The 16,001-nt window shown below is 46.1% G+C and overlaps 1 protein-coding gene across 3 annotated transcripts in view; it reads left to right on the forward strand.

Annotated features, from left to right (window-relative positions):
• WT1 (WT1 transcription factor) overlaps nucleotides 1-16,001 on the forward strand; it is a 33,496-nt gene that overhangs the window by 6,751 nt on the left and 10,744 nt on the right. For all 3 annotated transcript variants that reach the window (XM_005530260.2, XM_005530261.2, XM_088058253.1), the window contains exons 4-6: nucleotides 4,487-4,564; nucleotides 13,139-13,241; nucleotides 14,575-14,725. In XM_005530260.2, the coding sequence (XP_005530317.1) occupies nucleotides 4,487-4,564; nucleotides 13,139-13,241; nucleotides 14,575-14,725 (332 nt within the window). The remainder of the gene's footprint in view (nucleotides 1-4,486; nucleotides 4,565-13,138; nucleotides 13,242-14,574; nucleotides 14,726-16,001) is intronic.

A 16,001-nucleotide genomic window follows, 5' to 3' on the forward strand; every position in this document is an offset into this window, starting at 1 on the left:
GAGGCAGCCTGGGGCAGGGGTGAGCACAGACGTCGCCTCCCTAACGCGGTCACCTCCCGCCCAGCGCTTGGGGACCCGCACCCGGGGCGAGTGGGCAGCGCTGCGCCACGGGGGCCGATTTCCTCCCGACCTCAGCCTTGATCCTGCCCTGCTCCCTGGGAGGTTTACGGCTTACTCCTCTAAGATAAGGATTTAATCCTTTAAGGCTCACAGGAGCCAATACTGATGTGTGGGGGTGTAAGCGAGGCAGAGCTTGTTCCATGGCGAGGGCAGCCCCAGCTGTACAAAGCCTTGCTCCCGCAGCGGGGCCCGCACAGGTGGCTGAGCTCGGTGCGACCTCTCCTTGTCCCCTCCCGAGCACGTTCCAAACGTCCTGGAAAGTGTGGTCAGGATAGCGGATGAGTCGTTGCGGCACAGAAACGGGAGGGACTCATTTGCCACATCGCCAAAGCCCTGAAAACGACCGCACTGTGCTTATCCATGTTTATCTTGATTTGGCAAAATCGTGGGGTGTTTTTTTTGTTTGTTTGTTTTTGTTTTTTGTTTTTTTTTCCCCAAGACCATATTTATTCCGCACCTCCTTCTCGAAGATTTCTTCTGCGTTTCGCAGTTCAGGTCAAGTTCGACAGCTCCTCTTTGTCAAGTGATTGCTCGGTCACCGCACCCCAGTGCCGGGGCTGCCGACCATGCCCAAGCCCGCTGCGCACACGGCGCTCAGGGAGCGCTCAGGGAATGATGCTCAGCCCCGGAATATGGGGTTTGTCGTTCCTCGCACTGGCTGGGGACAGCAGGAGCTCCCGTTCGCCTTTAGCAGTGAGAGGGAGGATGTGGCGGGCGAGGTCGGGAACGGGAGGTGGTGTTTCTGTGTCCCCGGTGGGATGCGGCGGCCGGTGTTGGTGTTTCTCCTCCTCTCTGCGTGTCCCGGGACGCCCGAGGAGCGCTGGTTTTTGGTCCCTCTCCCACTCACCCCAGCCGAGGCTCCGTCACCCCCGTCGTGTCACTGCACCCGAGAGGTTGATGATTCGGATTTGGAGCGAGAGGGCAGAGGGAGAGGATGCAGAGGGAGTCACCTCCACCTGATGCTCTCGCTTCCCCCTCATCGCCATCTCTCCAGCTGAGTGCGAGAGACCCTTGCGGCTCCCTTGGGAAAATCCGGGCCGGGTCGCGAGTGGGAGCGGGCAGGAGGGTCCAGCCCGTCTGCAGTGCGGAGGCACTCGGGGCTCAAGAGCCTCGCCTTCTCGCCCGTACCTCGGCAAAATCGAAAAGAAAGAAATGGTTGAAAGATTCTTAGGCTGGACACAAAGCCATCTCTGTAATTTCTCGCCCCGGCCACTATTCGCTCGCTGTTTATGGCCCTGCCAAGGAGCCTCGCGGCTGTGCTCGGTAGCTGGGCACGGATGGCAAACCCGCTCAGATCGCCAGCGAGATTTTGTAGGTCCATTAAAAATGGTGATGTGAACTTTTCTACCTAGCGCTGTTTAGTGTAGTAAACATGCTCGATGTTGAAAATTTACTGTGAGTCACACTTGCAAAGACTTTAAAAGTGGAGGAGTCTCGGTTCAGATTATAGCTCTTTCTGTGCAGAGGTCAAGAACTCGGTAATACTGCAGTGCAGGCCAAAACAAACTCTATATGATCTACTACTGGTTTCCTTTTAAGTTCCCTTTTTGCTCAGCGTTGACTTCCTTTTATTCCACTCCAACTTACATTAATCCCCGTTGTAGAAATGTTTCCCCCCCCTTCCTCTCGTTTCTCTTTAAAAGCATCTTTGTAATGAAAATAAGTTATTTTTAGTGTCTTCTTTGTGGCCGCTCGAAGGGCCAAGGATTCAGATTGGAATCAGAGCAGGCATATCCCTGGAGACCTCGCTTTCCTCCTCCTCATTCAAGCCCCATCCAAAGCCGAGATTTTGAGAGGAGCTGTTGGTTCCATGAGATCATCTCACCGTACCGTCAATAATAAACCATGGCGAGGCGTAAATGGCGTTAGGGACGTCCTGTTCTCTGTCACCTGTCAGATGTGAGATGTTTAATCCCAGCCACCGCCCGGTGGCCCCCGGGCAATTGGCGACCGGAGGGCTCGTTCTTATCTCCGGGTTTAAGGGGCGCAAAGCCCGGCGGTGCCCACCTGCCTCCCGCCCAGGGCGGATTTAGCCAAAGCTCAGGCAATCCCGGTTTTTTTCGAGATGAGAACCTCGCTCCTCAGTGGCTCAGCACAGAAATTTCTCCGCTTGGCCGCTGCCGGCCGCAGAGATGGCACAGACCCACCTGCAGCCCGTGGGACGAGGGCGTGCCCAGAGTCCGAACGCGGCCCGGCTCGGCTCCGGTGCCGGGCGGGGGCCTGGGCTGGTGTGGGGTCCGGACTGGGCTGGTGTGGGGCCCGGCCTGGGCTGGTGTGGGATCCGGACTGGGCTGGTGTGGGATCCGGCCTGGGCTGGTGTGGGGCCCGGCCTGGGCTGGTGTGGGATCCGGGCTGGGCTGATGTGGGGTCCGGCCTGGGCTGGTGTGGGATCCGGACTGGGCTGATGTGGGGTCCGGCCTGGGCTGGTGTGGGGTCCGGACTGGGCTGATGTGGGGTCCGGACCGGGCTGATGTGGGGTCCGGACCGGGCTGATGTGGGGTCCAGCCTGATGTGGGGTCCAGCCTGGGCTGATGTGGGATCCGGCCTGGGCTGATGTGGGGTCCGGACCGGGCACCTGCTCCCCCCGCGCTCATTCCCCGGCTCCAGCCCCCCGCAGTAGGAGGACAAGGCGGGGCTCGGGTCTCTCCTAGGGCGCCGCGCTCGGGAGACACCAAACGGGGCAGAGCGGGGTTTAGCTCCAATAGCGGAATTCTGCTCCCATCCCTCTCCCGGTGCTTTCCACGACGCCCAGCCTGCCCCAAAGCCGCTCGGGGCTCCTTTCGGAGGGTGAAGCCAGCTCGGGTTCCTCCGGGGAGCCGCGGCCGGAGCTGCAGAGCCGGGAGCGGGCGCGGCCGGAGCGCGGGGAGCGCATTTGGCCGGGAGGGAGCCCCGGGAGCTGCGGAGGCTCCGGGGAGCGGGCACCGCTCTGCTCTCGGGAGCCTTGTCTTGGACACTGTCACCCAAGGGCGGCACGGAATACGGTGGCTGAGAGCTGTGACAAGATGAATAAGTGTATTGCTTTATGAAAAAGCAAAGGAGGGGAAAAAGTGGATATTGTGGGGGAGGTTCTTATAAATGAACTGTCAAGCGAAAGAAAGTTAAAGGGAAATCTCCTGCTGTAAATGCATCGGGCGGGCACTTCTAATAAAAATCAGGGTCCTGGAGGAATTAATTACAGCAGCATTACAGGAAGAATTCGTGGAATTGCAAAACGTAGTTGGCACAGACCAGCACGGACTGCTATTGCAAATGGGGAAACTGCAGGAGAGTTTAACAATTCCTGAGCTGATATGCAGGACATTGTAGTAGCATAATAGCACTTCAGACACACTAATGAATAATAGTGTCCAGTGATACTGACAAATGATATTACGCATACTTCGAGATTGAAGTCACTTAATTTGTTTTTATATGCGAAAGCTTCCCACTGGATTCTGGATTTTTTTAGGTCGCTTCTACCTGCCACGAAGTAATAAAAAAAAAAAAAAAAATACCATCTCCTAATAACAAAATTATATAAATTCACCTCGCAAATCCAACGAATTCAGGTGCAATTGATCAGCGGGGAGACTCGCGTTTATTGTGAGCGGTGGTTCCCCGGCATCAATCACAGCGCTCGGCTGCGGGGCCGGGGGCTCGCACCGCGCTCCCCCCGCGCTCTTCGGGAGAGCCCGGCCCGGGGAACCTGCGGCACCTCCCCGGCCCCGTGGGGACCTGTCCTGCCGGGAGAGCTCTCCCGGGGCTCCCGCTGCCCCTGCCCGCGTTTGCCGCTCCGAGCGGAGCCGGGGAAGCCTGGCCGAGCTGCCTGCGGTGTGTAGCGGGGGGGAAAGAGCCTGCTCCAGCGGTGAGCTCCGTTTATCGCTCAGCCACTCCATTTTTCTACTGCTTGTCAAGCCCCTCTATGTAGCAACATCCATCACGAGTCACGATAGCTGTTTCACTCCATTACCCACGTGGTCTCTCACACTCCTGGTTAAAACAGTCAACAGATTTGACTTTTTAAAACAAATAATCCTTTGCGTTACCCCTCCGGGCTGCTTATATTCGTTTCGTTCATTTCAATGTGTCAATATCGGATATTATTTTTCGGGAAGGAAAAAGTTGTATGTTTCTATTTTCAGCTCTTTACCAATCGTCAGGCTTGCAGATTCAAAGTGTATTTTCGAGCTACAGATTTCCTTTTCTTTTATTTCATTTTATTTTTGAAAATTCCTAATGTATCGATAAAAGGGATTATATAAAATAAATTCACTTCCTGCTGTTATATATTGAAAAGAAATAACAAAGAAATTGTTGATACTCTGATGTTTTGATTGTTATTTGATAGCTGCAATTTTAGCTCTAATTCTACATCTTTTCACGACAGTGACAATTTATACCAGATGACCTCACAGCTTGAATGCATGACATGGAATCAAATGAACTTGGGATCCACACTGAAAGGGTAAGGAGCTTTGTTCTCTTCTAACCTGTCGCCCTAGCGAAGCTGCATTACTGAGCTAACTTTATCTTGGATTTTATCGTTTGAATCCGGTCACGGATTTCGTGCAAAAAAAAAAATCCTGTCCGGTGCTGAGAGCGGCTCATCACCTGGCTGTAGTTTGCAATGTTTTTGATGATCCTCGCTGCTGAGCGGAGGCTGGGGCTGCTGGCCGGCCGTGCCCAGGAGCCCAGCGCCGGCTGTGTCGAGGGCTCAGGGCAGGGCAGGGCTGTGTGCCCACTCCCGGTGCCCGAGCCCCTCCCGGACGGGGCAGCCGTGGCAGCTTCGCTCTCTCCTCCTTGAGCTGTCGCCCTTTCCTACCATCCCTTTTCCCTTTCCCTGCCTTTCGCCAGGCTCTGCGTCCTGTGTCCCGTCCCGGCCGCCTCCCGGTTTCCTTCCTCCCGGCCATTGTCGCCCTCCCACCTGCCGGGAAGAGGCTCCGGCCCGCCTCCCCCGCGGGTTTCCTGCGCCTGCCCGGCCAGGAAGGCTCCGAGGCGCCGCGGGGCCCCGCCGGGGTGGCGGCCGCTGCAGGGCGGGCAGCGCTCCCCTGCCGCTGTCTCCATCTCCACACGCACCGTGCCCGGTGTCTCCATCGCTCCTGCCGGGGCCGGGCATCCCCCAGAGCAGCCGGGAGAGGAGCGGGACCGCATCCTCACCTCGGTCCGTCCACCGGCGCTGCCATGAGAGGCAGAGCCGCCTTTACATCTTAGCCAAGGGAAAGACACAGATCGCCTGATCCGCTTCGAATAGATAATTCATTCTCTGAGGAGATAATTGGCTCTGAAAACTCCCCCACCGAAGGCAGGTATTGCCAGCTTTGAGATGTTCTCATTGTCCAAGCGTGTGCAGTCTCAAGGGAACAGCAGGGGAGGCTGATAAAAGCCTGCACACATCTGAGCTTTCACTGTAGCTGTCCATAGATGTGAAAATCTTGCTCAAGATGGATTTTTTGTACGCTGCTGTACTGCGATAAAGGAGAAAAATATTATGGGTCTCCTTGTAGCTCGTAAACCAATAGTGTTTGAAGGTTAGAGGGAGTGGTGTAGGAAACTATTGGTATTGAAGTGAACAAGGGAACTGACCTGAAGAAATCCATCAAGGAGGTTTCTTCTGGTTAGAGAAGATCCCAAAATCCTAGAGTTGTGTACAGTTCACTGTCTTTGCTGCCGATCCCCTCTTTTTAAAGGCTATTTCCTACTTTTCTTTCTCAAGTCTTTTTGATTTCCTCTTGAAACTGGACCCTTTAAAGATCAGTCATTGCAATATTAGACACTGTTTTGTCTCTTCTGAAGAAAATATCCTGCGAAATGGAGAAACACATCAGCCTTGACTGAGGTCCAAGTTATTAAAGCAAGGAAGAGGTTATTCTTTGGGGAGCTCAGTGAAAAAAAAAAGTCACAATAGAAATATTAAAGGAGTACTGAACAAAATAAATGGCTTCTTACTTGTCCAGGAGTCAGACTGTTAGCAGTGTAAAGTATGTGACCTAGGATGCATGAAAAGGGGGAAAGAATCAAGATGAATGATCTATGGTAAAACAAAGCTGAAAGTTTTGGTATAGGCCAAGATTGTAGAATCTGTGGAAAATCAGTGCTAGACATAGCCTCATCACTGGTAATATGAGCCAAAATAGTTATCTGTCTTTTCTGGCTGAGAGTTACAATACACAGTACCTCCAATCTCAGTTGCCATGAACATAAGGTATTCTTCCCAAGATTTACATCTTTAAAATATATGAACTGTTCATAAGTGATTCCCAGGCGTTTAGTGTTTCAGATGCTTTTCTCAATCTCATAGTTGTAATTTAAGAATTTTGGAGTCAATCTTCCTGTTGAAATATGGAGCTTCTAGATTCTGTCCAATGATGACAGTCCCTGTTTAGCTCCTTGCCTTCAGCTCTCCCCAGCATTTCTTCCTGGCTTCAGGGAGACTTTTGCACATTTTAAGAAGGAGGAAAACGTTGCCAGTAAGTTCTGCAAATAGTTAGAGAACTCTACAGTTATATAAAACTTATGGGTCACACACTTCATACTTGACAGCAGACCAGGTCAGTAGCTTGCTTTCCTGGGTTCATGTTCAGCATGAGTTTAACACACTGAAATTAAGCTTTTGCAGTGCAATTTAGGTAGAATTAGCTGGCAGTTTCTGCGCTGAAGCTGTCTAGCAGTTTATCTGAGAACATTCTGGTTCTAGCTCTTTACAGTCTTGCCAATATTTGAGTGATCAGCTCCAGAATCTCCTCAACCCAGATTAAAAGTTTGAAGTTGAGCAAAGAACACTGCCAGGTGACCAAAGCTGTGTCCTTTCCAGTCATTGTGAAAATCATTCCCGTTGAGTTGCAAGCTTGTGTGAGCTTGTGTGGCAGCAGCAGCAAGAGCCTGGCATCTAAACTCTTGAATGATTTCATCTCCTTCAGCCTGTGGCTTTAAGGCCATGGAAGACTGTTTTTCCTGAAAGCTTTTTCCTTCATGGATATTTTAATGTTGGATATTGGAACTGAGAGCAAGAAGTTTCTATGTGTCAGTGGAGTTTGGTCTTTCAGTAGGTGTAAGCATTGGGAATCTGTGGAAGGCATGGCCTGGGAGAAAGGCAGAGGTGGGCAGTAAAAGGTATGGAACAGAGATCCTTAGCCATTGCTAAATGGTGAGGAGAGACATCTGAAGTGAACTGCTGTTGTCTTCTGCTGCAGTACAGCGCTGTGATGGACTGGCAGGGCAAGGGGAGAGTGCTGTTAGCAGGAAGCAGAGAGAAAAGGCTGCAGCCATGAGTTCTAGAGGTTTCTACTCGCTGGAAAACCCAAAGGATGTCTGATGGCCCAAGATGACTTTCCCTCTGCCAAGAGCTGTCCCTCGAGAAGAAGACAACCCACTACTACTACCAGACAGTCCAAGTGACTTGAATCTGCATTTTAGACCTTCCCTTGGGTTCTGAATTCCAAATTGACTGATTGATTGAGATCAAGTTGTTCTTACAACTCACGTGAGGAAGGAGGAGTGCTGTGTGAGCTCGTGGGTGTTAATTGTGTTGCTTGTTTGTCCAGGCATCCCCCTGTCACCTTCTGAACTTTGGGTGGACAGGAGGGAGGGCTGGCTTGTCTGTGAGCTCTCTCACAAACTGGCAGCTTCTAGAATCTGAAAGGAAAACTTCATTGTTAAGTGAACCTCACTGTGGGACTGGATTTTATCATCTCAGACTGTTTGCTGATGATTTGTTCCTCGTTGTGGTATTTGGTTTGGAGCTGCTGGGATCACATTTATTCTGTTGCAGGAAAGTCTGTGGGTCCCAGACATCTCAAAATTCACGTTCTACATTGGTGGACACCTTTGCCATCAGATTCTGTCCTTTTTATTTTTGTGTTGCTTTTTCACTTTTCCAATATGAAAAACACCACTTCCTTCCACAGCGGTTCTAGAGAAAGATCTCAGGGCTATAAAACCCTCCTTTATATTTTGATGAGTTAAGTGTAAAAGTGACGTGGAAATAACTGATACCAAGCAGGAAATGGTACAGCATGGCAGACAAAAAGTGTAGCTGCATTCCCAACAGCAAGACTCAATGTAATTGTCTCTTCAGCTGCTCGAGTAAAACACTTTGATCCATTTTTCTAATAGTCATCTGAAATCAGGCATAGAACCAGGCAACATTGAGGTTTTCCCCTTTTGGTTTTGCTTGGATGTTAAACACCCAGCATGTTCCATGGAAATTGGTATTTATTGCTGTTTTCTCAGGCTCACTGTAAGGAATATTATGTATGATCTCTGTAGAACACTATTAAAACCACATCTGAAACAAGGCAGTGAAAACCTTTCTTGTTTAGGAGTGGTTTGAAAAGGTTTTTCTGTTTAGCTTTGGAGGTATTATTAGTAAAATTTGGAGGTGCAAAACTTGGGTTCAGTTCTGCAATCAAGATGAGCTGGAAATGGGCAATCACCTCCAGCCTCTATTATGGAATTTATCCTTTCCCACCAATAGCTGACAGTCTTGTTCTGAAGGGAAGGGTTTGGTGAAATCCTGATTCCACTCAGGTCTATGGTAAAAAATCCCAAACCAAAGAAAGACTATTTAAGCCAGAAACACAAAAGTCTCCTGAAAATTTAGGGCCTTCCTTTCATTAGCCAGCTGATTCTCCCATTGAGGATGGCAGAAGGGCTCAAATCTGTGAAATTACATTTTTTAATATTCCTTTGCCTTGGAAAGAGCAGATAAAAATGCAGCTTCATACTCTACCCTCTGTAAGAGTATTAGACAAAAACCAGGCAGAAACAGGATCTTCTATATAACTAATCAGGATCTTTTTCTGTCTCCATACATATTTTTCCCAGGGTGCTAGGATGGTAAATATTTTAGCAGAGGGAATTAACTCTACTTCTCTTCCTTTATGTTCTGTTATCTACGGGACTAGCCCACACCCTCACTTTGCCTCATTTTTGGCTCTGTTTCTAAACCCTAAAATTCCTGTTCCTGCAGTGAAACACAATTAAATTGAAGCTTAATGTGGTGCCTGTTTTATGTAATCTTGCTTTCTGGCTTTTTTTATTCTTCCAAGTCTGAATCTCATGAATCAATGTGTATTCGCGTTTCATCTGAAAATTTCTAGCTCTCCTCAGAGTGCCCTAAAGCTTCCCTTTTTTGGTTTATGAAATAATAATAAAAAGCTTAACTCCTCAGATTAAGTTGTAGCTGCTTTATACATTAGACAGGCAATTTCAGTTTTCCAAAGTAAAAATGGTGTGAGAGAGAAATTGCAGCTTGATTATTTTTTTAAAATATTCAGATTAGAATGTCATCTTTTATGAGTTTTTTTTTTTTATAACCACTTAGATTGATACAACTCTCTAAAGCTGTTCTGTTTTTCATCACACATTCTCATCTGTAAACCCTTCATTTTTATTAATCTCTGTACAATCTGTACAACTCCGAGATTAATCATTTTAAAAGAGCTACTCTGCGAGTGTTAAGGATTTGCTGGGCTAATGGTAAATGCAAGTGCTTCTAAATACTCTACAGCACAGAGCTCTTCCTTTGTAAGTATCAGCCTTTGTTTCCCAGTTATCTAGAATTACATTTTATGGCTGTGTTTCCAGGTCTGGCTGTCTAGATCCAGAGAACAAAATACACTGAGTCCTTTTTTCACCAGCTAACCCAAACTCTAAATATTTATAGTCCGTTTCTGCCTTTGAGCAGTTCTGATTGAAGGTAAAGGGAGTTGTATATTTACAAATAATTGCAGAGCTGGACTGTGAGGCCAAATCCTTCGGTCCTTGCACAAACAAAAATTAGTGTTGGATCCTGGCAGGGCACTTTGGCTGCATCTGGCCTTGCTTTTGTACTCTTTTAGGACCTGTGGAGGGATCAGTCTAGCGTGTCTCCTAAGTGTGGCTCTGGGTCTTAGTGGGGATTTTTTCTGGCTTTTTTTTATTCTTTGGTCAATTCAGCTGAGCTTGTAAGGCATTGTCTCTTTGCCTACTTAAACACAGAGTGCCTGACTAGAAAAAATTAGAATTAAGGACTGTCCTACCCTCTGGAGATTTCCATTTAGTTAATGTACTGCAGGTGTAAATTCACCAGTTACTTGTATTCCTTGTGTACATGACATTGCATCCCCTCATCATCTCTTGCATGCAATAAAGCAGGTGTTTGAGTTTAATAATGGATTTAGATTTGTATCTGTTCTTCTATCCCTGCTTTTTATTGTAGTATATAAACTCCAGCCATATGAAACAAGCCAACTGTGCCAACTGTGATGTGCACTTTGTGGCATAAATCTTGAGTAAAGCATGGAGTAAAGAGGCTGGGAGAGCAGGAGCTGTGTTTCCCCAGGAGGTTGCTATGGATGCAGAGGGAAGGCTCAGCTTGAAGAGAGCATCAGTGTAAGGACAGCTTGTGAAAACTCCTCCTTCAGTGTTCCAGTTTCCCACTGACTGGAAAGAGTATCCACCTGTTAATTTCTATCCCCCCAAAGGTCAGATTATTCCACAGCACTCCATAATGAATAAATAGTGTTTTAACCAAGAAATCTCTCACGATGCATTTTGCTGTCATCAGCCATATGGCCCTGCTGAGTACCAGCCAATGCTGATGGAAATGTGCCCAATGCAAAATGGCAAATAGGGCTCCTGGTCATTAAAGCATCTCTCCTAGGGAGCTGGGTAAGGACTTGGTATATTATGGGTCAAGGGGCTCAGAAAACAGGTTTTAATCTTCATGGCTTTGCAGTTGTATGTGCAATTTTAGTCAAGTATAACTAGAAATAAGTGGAGGAAATATGTAAAAGGCTGGCTGTTGGGGAAGGCTTCCCAACTGTGCAATAAAAACTGAGATGGAGATCATCTGGAGGACACCTCTCACTCATAGAGCCATTCCTTAGGGCACAGACAGGGTCTTTGTTCTGTCTCTTATTCCTGGGAGGAATTATTTCAGGACTGACTGGTCTTTACAAAAAAGGTTATCACTGAAAGATGAAAACCATGAGAATTTGGAGGGAAAGTGGGGACTGTGTTTTATGGTATAAGATTTTACTACATATTCCTGCTTCTCCTTCTAAAGTTTCTGTCCTGGGAATTCTTATCTGCCTTTGTGTCTGTTGTTTATTGTAGTGTTTAAGGTTGTTAGGACAGGCGTGAAGGGGAGGTTACACTCAGGGTGACCAGTGCTGAAGCTCACATTTACCCTTGATTTACTGCTGTGCTACAGGTCAGCAACAGCTTCTGCTGCAGAACCTCCTCCTTATCAATGGTGCTTCTCATTCCATTGCTGTTTCAAAATGCACTGTGTAATTTGTGATCAACGTGGGTATCACCATGGGTTGGGGGATTTCAATATCGCTCTCCCCAGCTTTTTCTGGTTTTTTGTTATTTTGTTTTATTTTTATTTATTTATTTTTTTTTACATGTACAGATTTGCTGCCTTTAAACAGAGAGGAAAATTTGATGCTGGTGGGGAATCCATGCAGATCAAATAATGATAGCAAATGGTAATTTGTTACTTGAATTAGGCTGCAAAAGGCCACCTGTGGGCTCTGGGCAGAGAGGAGACCCTATTTATTTTGTCATGGTGCATATCTATAGCACAGTTTAATCCATTTAAATCAGCTAATGGTATCTTCTTTATCTAGTATTACAGCTATTACTACAGAACAGAGATCCTTGCTTGCCACCCCTCCATAACTGATTTCATCATGATCACCTTAAAACTGAATTAAAATTGAAATAAGCAGAGCATACCTTCCCAAAAGATGTAGCCTTTGATTTGAACAGGCAGGTAGAGCCAGGATTTGACATCAGCACTGCAGAGCTGACCTCAGAGAACACCTCTGGCAGGCAGCAGCCTGCAGGGGTGAACAGTGGGGAGTGCAGCCACCTCTGCAGGGAGAGCTGCTCTGACACCGCTCCCCTTTAGCCATGTCCCACATTCCAGCTCCACTGCCTCTTCTGCAAATCACTTAAGAGGTTTAAAACTTCCTTGTAATTCTACTCTGCACATGAACTTTGAGGGAAGGGAAAGGAAGGACCAGTGAAATGAGAGTCTGGACCTCAGGGACCCCTTCAAATTGCTATTGCAAGCATTTGGCAAAGGCTGGGATAACATCCTACATATCCATCTTTGTCCCTAGCTGTGTGCCCTGGGGTTTTGTTCTGGGCTTTCTAATTTCTGGTGTTGTGTAAAACATGTACACTTACCACTGCCAATGTACACTTCTGCAAGTGATAATATAACATACTCCTTCAAAAATTAAACTTAAGATCTATTTACGGGATTTTGTGCAGCCATGTTCCAACATTCAAGACAGGAGAACATAAAATTTTGATTTTAATTAGACAAAACATATGTCTGTGGCAACCCCAAACCACACCAAATTTACAAATTCTTAAAATTATTGCAAAAACTTATACCTAGTAGGGGTAGGCTATTTTTTTAAATTTTATTTTTATAAAGGGTTAATTTGTAGTGCATCCTGCAAGCTGATACGTGGGATAAATAGTTTAGACACTGATTTGTAATCTCTGTTTATGAGTACATGACTGCTATTCTTATAAATGTCATCACTTGCTTGGTAGTATCAGGTAATATCTGAGTCATGAGGTGCTGACAAAAATCCACTGCACTTAATGTGAAACTTGAGGCATTTTGCTCATTCCAAAAGATATTAGCAATAGGCAGCCCCACGTTTGACTGATAAATAATGTGAACATGTGCACATGACACCGTTGTGCTGCTATGTGAATTTTTTCCTCTTACCTAAAATCTTTGTGGAAATACATCAGAGTCCAAATCATGACAATTTCTTTCTTTTTCCCTTTTTCCCCTGGATGCCTTAATGGACACTAATATTTGTGTGCATGGAGTCAGTGCATTGTGCCAGTGGGAGCAGATCCTTGTGAATAAAGGCAGAACAGGTTTCCTTTGGTGAATTTTGCTTGAACTTGGATATCACGGCTGTAAAAGTGAACTCTGCATATGTTACCACAGACTTAAGAAAAGAAACCTCTCACATGGAGCTGAAAAATATTTAATTTTTTCGTTATTCCCCTCTTACAGACACACAGCAGGATATGAAAACGAGAACCACAGCGCTCCCATGTTGTACAGCTGTGGGGCCCAGTACAGAATACACACCCACGGAGTCTTTAGAGGCATACAAGTGAGTATTTTGGGGCATTCTTCATAGGGAAGTAAAACTGCTGCCTGTTTACAGTGTTCATTCATTAGTTCACTGATATTTGTACACCCATCCTTGATTTGTGGCTTCCTCATGTTGTTGAGAAATGTTTGTAAGTGTCCTGACTCCACTGAAGCCATTGAACCCTAACATAGGATTTCATTCACATACAGCCATTTAAAATTGCTCATCTGTTCTTCTGAAACAGATCTGCAAGGCAATATTCCCTACCACCTTCTCAGGGTGGTCCAAAATAGGTGATCCAGTTTCCAGATTCTAGCTCCAATCATTCTGGCCATGTGAATCCTCTGTGGTTATGATGGACTATATCTAATAACTACATATATGAAAGTGTTAGATGACATTTTGCTTTGGTGTGTTTCTGAAACTTCACTGATTCAAATGTATTTCCTTAAGATGAAATATGTGATTGTTTCCTAATAACTAAGTAATTAGTGGATGTTTGGGAGGAACTTACCATCCATGGGAGCTCATTTCCTCCTTTTCTGAGATGGTCGTATCATTATTAAACACCCCTGTAAAAAAAAGTCATTACAGAGTATCTGTCTCTTCTGTGTTGCTCTGTGTTGTCAACCTACATATCTCAGATAGCATCTTTTCTCCTTTTCCTTTTCTGTGTAGTTTAGCAAGTCATTATTCAGTGGCAAGCTCTCAGAAACAGGCTCCTGAGCCAGCTTTTTTTGTTGAGTGAATAAAAGTAAATGGTTGACATTGTTTAAGGAAGTTGATTATCCCAGAAGGAGGAGATCATCTTTGGTGGAACATTGTGACAGTGGCCAAAATGCATTAAGGCTGAACTATTCACCAGCTCCACCTAGACAGTTGTTTTTGTTTTGTTGTTAATCAGTTTGTGTTAACCCAAGACATCCATTTCCTTGTCCTTTAACTTCATATGAGTATTTAAAATAAAAAGGACAATACTCCTCCGACTCATGCTCTTACCTTTCACCCTGGTGTAAGCTTAAAACTATTTTATGTGGCAAGGAGAGTTGTGCCAGGATTGTGTGGTTATACATGAGGTCAGAGTGTGGCCCATTCAGTCTCACATACAAGCACTGGTGAGAGAATTCACTAAGCAGAGTTCACTGTCCTTCACCTTCTGACAATTTTAACGCTCTGCAAAGAACCGATGAAGGCACGCTAAAGTTGTTGATGTAGAATAAAACAAAATTTCCTATTTCCAGTATGATCTACCTAAGTATCTCTTTGTCTTGGGGAGGTGTTGAGTGAGCTGAGTGTGTGAAGTCAAAGCTGAGGGCACACAGGTGGCCTTAGCAGGTCTCTGTCGTTGCAGGACGTGCGGCGTGTGCCCGGGGTGGCTCCCACCATCGTGCGGTCGGCGAGCGAGACGAACGAGAAGCGTCCCTTCATGTGTGCCTACCCTGGCTGCAACAAGAGATACTTCAAGCTGTCCCACTTGCAGATGCACAGCAGAAAGCACACTGGTGGGTACAAATCATGGCAGAGTGGGCAGGGGGGGTTTTGAGGCAGCACAAGGGGCAAGAAATGCTCTGCCAGGTTAGAAAGTGCGAGAATCCATCGGATGAGTGAGTGACTCTGTCAGCTGGACAACCCTTCTTTGTCAGCTAGACAACCCTTCTTTGTCAACTGGACAACCCATCTTTTCCAGCTGGACAACCTCTCTTTTGGAGCTGAGGGTTCTCTGGATCTAGCTGAGAAAAACACACAGCAAGCAGATCACCTCCCTCCCTCTCTTACTATTACAGGGCTGTGAGTTGTTTCCTCTTTTAATTTCTTTTTTCTTCTTTCCCCTCCTCATTTGGGATCATTGAATCTCACTCCAAATCTCATCTAATGTTAATTATTAAGAAGCTTCCTCTTAGAAGATGGATCTAGCCATTCAGCATCCTCTGGTTCTCCTGTGTAAACCTTTTCTGGTTGGGGGTATAGGCAGGGATTGGCGAATAGGTTCCCTGCTATGGGATCTATCCATGAGGAATTGAGCCTGAAGCTAGTCATTTGTAGGCTGATATCTGGATTCTCTCTGAGTTCAGGAAATAAGACTTCAGAATGTGGAAATCAAATGCTCTGCTGCACCTTGCCAAAGAGTAAACAGAGTTATTTCCCCTACTGGGAGATTTATGGTGTTGGACAAGTAAAATTATGATACATCTTTAGATATGTTCCTTATGGGTTCTTGATTTTTTTTTTTTTTATTGCCTGTCATATTTTTATTTAGAAAGTTCTTTCTGTGCTTACCTAGAAGTTTGTGGATGTAATCTGTAAATATGGATGTTCAGTTAACCATTGATATGATGGAAGATCAAAGGGATGAAAGAGAGGAGGAAGGCAGCCCATGCTGGGTGACCTAGCAGATTGTCTAGCATTTCATAAAAGATAGTTGTAATCTTCTCCTTCTGGAGACCATTCAGTCAGTTAATTGTGTAAAATATGAGGAATGCACACAAAAAACTTTTAATTAATGGATGGGCAAGTCAAAAATAGAGACAGCTGTCTTCAGAGCTGCTGAAATTAAAAAAAATAAGATATTTTAGACTTCAGTAAGTACAAGTTCATATTTAGAAAGGAAAGTCTACAGAAAGGCTGTTCTACTTCCTATAAATAAATTGGAGCCAAGAACATTTGGAAACCTTTTGAAGGCCATTAAATTCAGTATTTTTCTCCATTATGCCTAAACAGTTCTGAATTTTTCTCATAATCCCTATTTCCTTCATTCCTAAATTGATTTACACTGTGTTT

The sequence above is a fragment of the Pseudopodoces humilis genome, chromosome 7 (genome assembly GCF_049639895.1).
Source record: "Pseudopodoces humilis isolate 2021_Gansu_Grassland_sample_001 chromosome 7, ASM4963989v1, whole genome shotgun sequence".
NCBI lineage: Eukaryota > Metazoa > Chordata > Aves > Passeriformes > Paridae > Pseudopodoces > Pseudopodoces humilis.